The 6,789-nt window shown below is 35.9% G+C and overlaps 1 protein-coding gene across 2 annotated transcripts; it reads left to right on the top strand.

The window, feature by feature from the left end:
* The first annotated feature begins 853 nt into the window (after positions 1 to 853).
* On the top strand, positions 854 to 5,501 carry LOC127132854 (probable cyclic nucleotide-gated ion channel 20, chloroplastic). Of its 2 annotated transcripts, none has more exons than XM_051061700.1 (13): positions 854 to 1,001; positions 1,259 to 1,644; positions 1,807 to 2,004; positions 2,110 to 2,208; positions 2,356 to 2,493; positions 2,906 to 3,154; positions 3,311 to 3,466; positions 3,607 to 3,752; positions 4,003 to 4,080; positions 4,167 to 4,296; positions 4,527 to 4,779; positions 4,907 to 5,066; positions 5,214 to 5,501. In XM_051061700.1, the coding sequence occupies exons 2-13, from the start codon at positions 1,345 to 1,347 to the stop codon at positions 5,335 to 5,337; spliced, it is 2,031 nt and encodes a 676-aa protein (XP_050917657.1). In that variant the 5' UTR covers positions 854 to 1,001; positions 1,259 to 1,344; the 3' UTR covers positions 5,338 to 5,501. The 2 variants fall into 2 exon arrangements, with proteins under 2 accessions (XP_050917657.1, XP_050917656.1); XM_051061699.1 differs by having other exon boundaries at positions 861 to 1,001; positions 1,201 to 1,644.
* The last annotated feature ends 1,288 nt before the right edge of the window (positions 5,502 to 6,789 follow it).

Raw genomic sequence — 6,789 nt, forward strand, 5'->3', positions numbered from 1 at the left:
TGTTTATCAGTCATTATGCTTGTAAGTTAAAGTAAGGGAGACCATTAGTACAAGCAAACAACATAAGTAAGAAAATGAAAAAAGACTGAGAAATTTTCGGAGATGCATCTCTGGTTACTAGGAAACTAAACCGCTGAAAAATTCAGGAGATGTAACTCAGAAGTCGTGTCAATGGCGTAATGTGTCCAGGCAAGCTTTAAAAAAATCATTTTGATCATCAATTTCAGCCAACAAACAACTAATATCATGTGCATAAACTATCTTAAATGTGATTTTTCTTATTTGTAACCTTAATCATTGATTTCTACTCATTTACACCAAAATTCAAATATTTGTCGAAAACTTGAAAAATTGACAAGAAATTGATGTTTTTTGATGAAGATGGATGATGTTACAGATGAAGATTAATGTTCCCTTAAGCCTTGTTGAATGAAATTTGATTTGGTATAGAGAAGAAATTTGAGAGTGGTTGAAGTTGAGTTGAGTTTGAGTAATGTGAAATGAGGAAGGAGAAGAGTCTGACACGACTTAACCTTCAAAATATTCCGGAAATGCATCTCCGGAATATTTTAACGTTAACTAATTTTTTGGTGTGTCTAAAAATATATCTCCGAAAACTAAAAAAAAATTTAAATTTTCGCGTGGTGCATTAAAAGTATACGAGTGCATTAAGAAATTAAGAAATCTTCGAGTCTTATATCTCAATAGTGTCATCGCATACCTTTATTTTAAAATCTTCCATAATTCTATTTTCCAAAAATATCCGTAATGTTGTTAAGTCAATATCAATCCTCGTCAATTCTATTGTTCTAGGAAAATTTCTCCATATGATTGCAAAAAACTGTCTGTGTCACCATAACAAACCGCACTAGTTATCATTGAAGTTCACGCGCCAACGACATCACCTTATAAATTTACTTGTCAAGTTCTTCACTTTCACAAAGACTCTCTCATACACAGACTCAAACTTCATTTTCTTTTATCTTGAGTCCAATAATCAGGTCTTACTCTTCACTCTCTCTGGGTTTTAGTTTCTCTACTGAATGTTTCTTCATTGTTGCTGCTTTTTCTATTTATAAATTGCATGTAACCATTCATGTAACCGATGCATGTAGAATTATAAGTTGAATTTGATTGTTTCATTTTTAAATTGCTGACATGCTACATAAACAAATATTTCCATGATTTTTCTGTTTTTAGAATCATCAAGAAAACATGAATCATTTCGATTATGACGAAGTTCCGATTATGTTTGAAGCATGTTCGCAGCGATCGGATGAACCTGAGGATTCTTCATTCCGAAAGAACATATCGAGGACACCAAGTGCTTCAATCTCTATTTCCATGGCTTCCTTGGATCCATCTGATACTGGTCCTCTTCGTACCGTGAGGAAAACTCCGACCAATCAAATGAGTGGTCCACTATATGCAACTGGAAATTCTTTTCAGACTAGTTTAGTAATGGCAAGAAACAAAGTAGGAGAAAACAAGACATATGATAGTGACTATGGCAGAAGAAATGAACACTTGTTGATGTCTGGACAACTCGGAATGTGTAATGACCCTTATTGCACTACTTGCCCAACTTACATCAAAGTTTCTCATCAAAGAAAACCAAGAGCTTCCATTATATTTGATCCCAAGGTATCTATCTTCCTAAACTAATAGACTATTGATTCTTTGTAACTTGTTGTACAAGCTTACTGTATCGTTATACTTGAACTTCTTGTTACTTTCTATACAAGTTATTTGCTGTTAATTTCACATAACCAATCATACTTTCGTTCATGTTATGAATGTTTATAGTTCCACAATTCTCTTTATGGAGACGCCAAAGGTTTTGGAAGAAAACTTCTTTCTTTATGCTCTCCGTGTATTCCCGGGGTTATGAACCCTCACACTAATTTTGTACAGCAATGGAATAAGTTGTTGGCCATATTTTGCTTGGTCGCAATTTTCGTTGATCCATTATTTTTCTTCTCAATCTATGTGAATGTGAACAAGGTATGATTCGTTTCCTTTTATTTTCTTGTAAAGTACTCCCACACCATTAACTTTTACCTTTATCCTTGTTTAAAAGTCATCGATTTTTCTTATTCGTTTCTGCAGAATAATATAAGTATTGATATCGATTGGAAAATGGCAAAAATACTTGTTTTACTTAGAAGCATAACCGATGCTGTGTATTTCTTGAACATACTTCTTCAGGTAGCTTCTCTGTGATCACTTTTACCTGTAGTAAGAAAAATGTGCATGTGTTCTGAATCTTAAACATGGTTGTTGAGTTATAAGCCAGGTTTAATGTGTTTTCATAACTTAAAGATTAAATAGTTCTAGTAAGTTGCTACTTTGCAGTTTAGGTTGGCTTATGTTTCTCCTGAGTCGACGGTGGTTGGTGCCGGAGATTTAGTTGACCAGCCCAAGGAAATTGCTCTTAATTACTTGAAGCGTTATTTTTTCTTCGACTTATTTGTTGTTCTACCTCTTCCTCAGGTATACTACCTCCTATCTCTCCATGTTGTTAGATGCATGCACATAAATGCTTTTTATCTCATGAACTTCTACATGAAATAGTGATGCTCATGTTCAACTTAAACATGACAGTGATACCTTGTTATGCTAATTATCCTATGAGCTTAAGCTATTTGTTTTCCTTTAGAAGTTAGTTTTTCAATCTATAATAACTTTTGTGCTGTGGCAGTGTTATGCCAAAGAATTTTGCTTTCTTACTTCTATCTTTATATAAACAACTTGTTGTTCAAGTTAATCATGTTTACATTTCAAAAAAATTAATCAGTGCATGCTTTTGTGTGAAGAAAGGGAATTTAATCTGTTAAAAAAAGTACTGGTTTATGATGAACTCATCAAATTCGTTATCGTGATATATGTTGTGAAATACTTGCAGATAATAATATACTTTGTCCTACCAAGTTCTTTGGTGTCTTCAGAAGCAAATTATGCTAAGAATCTTCTACGTCTAGCGATCCTAATACAGTATATTCCTAGATTGTTCAGATTTTTGCCTCTGTTAATTGGCCAGTCTCCAACCGGATTCATATTCGAGTCAGTTTGGGCAAGTTTCATTTTAAATCTTCTCATTTTTATGCTATCTGGCCATGTTGTTGGTGCATGTTGGTACCTCTTCGGTCTACAGGTGAGTTAAAATGACATTTGAAGCTTACTTGCTTCATTTTCATGAAATACAATTTCTTTCTTAATAAAGTTTCATGCTTTGCTTTGAATTCTCACCATGCATGGGGAGGTTTGAGAAGTACTAACTTATGTCCTTTATACCTCTGTCTTTTTCTAGAGGGTTAACCAATGTTTGCGAGATAAAGGTACCTCTGATTGTTTGGATGCCGCATCTGGTGCTTTTTCTTATGGAATCTATGCCAATGCTATACCACTTTATATAGAAACTAGTGTTGTCAACAAATATGTGTATGCACTGTTTTGGGGATTTCAGGTATGCATTTTGATACATGGTCTTACACAATCATATTCATATCATAAAGAATGAGGAAGAAATATGTTGAACTTTGGAAAACATGATCAAATGATCTCTAATATCACTTACGAATTATAACCTTATGATCTTTAATACAGCAAATTAGTACTCTGGCTGGTAATCAAGTCCCTAGCTATTTTGAATGGGAAGTCCTCTTTACAATGTCCATCATTGGATTGGGACTCTTGCTTTTTGCTCTTCTCATTGGAAACATACAGAACTTTCTTCAAGGTCTTGGACGGAGGTAGAACGTTTTTCTCTTACTTTTGTCGCGTGTGTTTGTTTCTGTTATTGACAAGACTTTATTTTGAATGGAATCACTTTTGGCTCTCCGGACTGTGAGACCAAACGCACACGTCATTTGTTTCCGTCTAAACTAATTTCTGTTTGAAGTTCCTTTCATTTGAAAATCTAAAAGCAATGTAGAAAGATCACTGTTTTGCCACCCTATGTGATTCATGACTTCAGCCTCTTAATTTTGATCTTACCTACAGGAGGCTAGAAATGCAACTTAGAGGCCGTGATGTTGAGAAATGGATGAGCCACCGTCGTTTATCAGAAGAACTCAAAAGGTATGAAATATTCTAACTCTTGTAATGCATTTATCAAATAAAGTACTACGCATGATGTACAAATGACTGATATGTCTGTCATGCAGGAGGGTACGGGAGGCTGAACGGTATAGTTGGGCTGCAACAAGAGGTGTTCCTGAGAAAATGGTTCTCGAGAATTTGCCAGAAGATCTTCTAATAGACATAAGACGCCATCTCTTCAATTTTGTCACGAAAGTATGCATTCGCACATATTACTCTTTTAAATGAACTTCAAAATCTCACTAAAGATGTTTAAAATAGAATTCTGTTCCATATGCGCCTACCTGTAACTTTCCAGAATTCAATAGAGAACGATTAAGAAGACAGTTTTGTACTCAAAACTTAATGCATATTCATCTTGAAACTAAAACAGTGATGCATCAAAAGACAATTATATTAAGCAAGTCCTCGTGCTCTTTCTACAGGTTCGAATATTTTCACATCTTGATGAGGAAGAGCCTATCTTAGAAGCCATCCGCGAGAGACTAATACAGACGACATACCTCAAAGAAAGCAGAATTTTGAGCCGGGGTGGTCTTGTACAGAAGATGGTGTTTATTGTGCGTGGAAAGTTGGAGAGCGTTGGAGAAGATGGAATTCCGGTTCCGTTATCTGAAGGGGATGCTTGTGGCGAAGAACTTCTAAGATGGTATCTTGAGCAATCTTCTGAAAGCAAAGGTACAACTATACCTAATAGGAAATAAGATAAAGAGCAAAATCATTCATCTCTTTCAAGCTTGTTTTACCTATGAGATGAATCTTCATCTCTTTGATTTTGCGGTCTATAACACAGTTTCTCTTGCAGATGGTAAAAATAAGCTTCAAGGAGAGGGGTTGACTAGTGACAGAACAGTAAAATGCTTAACCAACGTGGAGGCGTTTTCTCTTCGCGCTAAAGACATTGAAGAAGTCACAACACTTTTCGCAAGTTTCTTGCGGAGCCCTCGCGTTCAAGGAGTCATAAGGTCATTCATTCATCCCATTTCATTCCACTTCATCATATCTTCACGCTTTTATGATTCAACTTGCTTGATCTTTCATGAATCATGAAGAATATCCATTATCAAAACCATGGCTCTCTGCATATTGATTTGATGATTGTGTTATGTTAGGTATGAATCGCCTTATTGGAGATCACTTGCAGCAAACAGAATTCAGGTTGCATGGAGATACATGAAGAAGCGTCTACGTAACGCTAATACGAGACAAAACGAGTATCAAACATTGAACTCATAGCCTAGCTGTACTCTAATGTATGTAATCTCTAGTCATTGGAATATAATAGTTGTATGCTAATAGGGAGTTATGAAGTTGGTGCCATATATTGAACTTACTGTATATATATATGTAAGTAAATCCTTAAATTGATCATGATAAATATATCGACGAGTATTTTGATATATGGAATGAGCCCGGCTCAATTGCCACTATCTAAGCCGAGGAGAACCTTCTCTGCAGTCAGAGCCCTGCTCAATTGCAAAGATATTGCACTGTCCACACAAGGCACATTTGCCGAATGAGTCGTGTCTTCCTGATGACAGTTTCATGATTGACACAACAAATTTGAATTCAAAAGTTCCAGCCGCTCAACAAATGAGACGTCAAGCCGATTTCATACTTGCAATATTGATAAGCTATGAACCCACCATTTTCTGAACCGCTGTCTTGAAGGCTCCCAACGAACAATGCTGCAGATCCTGACAGAAGAAAGGAAAGCAGGAAGCAAACCAACACAGCATCATCTACTCATAAATATGACAGGTCCAACATGTTGAGCACCACACTAGGCAAACCTTTACTTGATCTCCACTAAGTCAATCTAAAGAATAGAAAGCATTCTACTTCCAATATCATTACGTTCTCTAAAAATCACAGCCAAGAGAACTCCCTCTCCTCTCACGACTAAAAATCCCATTACTCTCTCCATCTTTATTAGCTAAGGCTTTATACTAGAGACCTCCTCTTTCTGATCTAATCTTCCGGTTCCACTTACCCAAAAAGAGAATCGTTAAAACTTCTCAAAATTTTTAAACCCAAACTCCCCTCTTCCTAATGGTCTGCACACCTTATCCCATTTTATCCAATTTATTTTCCTCTCCTCCTCCTCATAAAAATTGTTTAAACATAGATCAAGTTTCGAAATTTCGAAATGATACCTGATGGAGCCTTGAAGAAAGAGAGATAATATACCGAGATAGCTGACAAGACTGATTATGGACAATTGATTATGCTTCCATCACGATGATCTGGATTCCACTGCATCAACAACGGGTTGCTAAGTCGATCAATCTGGATCTCACTACATCAACCATGGATGAATTGTTCGATCAAGTGTTGCACTGTGAAAAATACTCGAGCGCATCGCACGTTTGAAATATAACACAACAGAGTCGTCACTTTTCTGTAGCGGGGTATTCGTTACCTTATGGTTTATTGACTAAACCAAAAGTAAACATACAATTCGAGTTGCCACCGCACTTTTATTTGTCCAAAGGAAAGGCTAAAAAGCGAACAAAAACCAAATAAGAAGTTTTATCAAATCAAAAACTAATAAAAATGTCAGAGATCTAGGTAAGGGGTTATGAAATGGAAAGGTTTTACGCACCCAAAACATCCTTAGTACTCTAAGGGAACCTCTTTTTGCAAACATGTGTTGTAGGTTGGTATTTGTGAAAATATGTGCAAAAG

This window comes from Lathyrus oleraceus, chromosome 1 (assembly GCF_024323335.1).
Source record: "Lathyrus oleraceus cultivar Zhongwan6 chromosome 1, CAAS_Psat_ZW6_1.0, whole genome shotgun sequence".
In the NCBI taxonomy this organism is placed as follows: domain Eukaryota; kingdom Viridiplantae; phylum Streptophyta; class Magnoliopsida; order Fabales; family Fabaceae; genus Lathyrus; species Lathyrus oleraceus.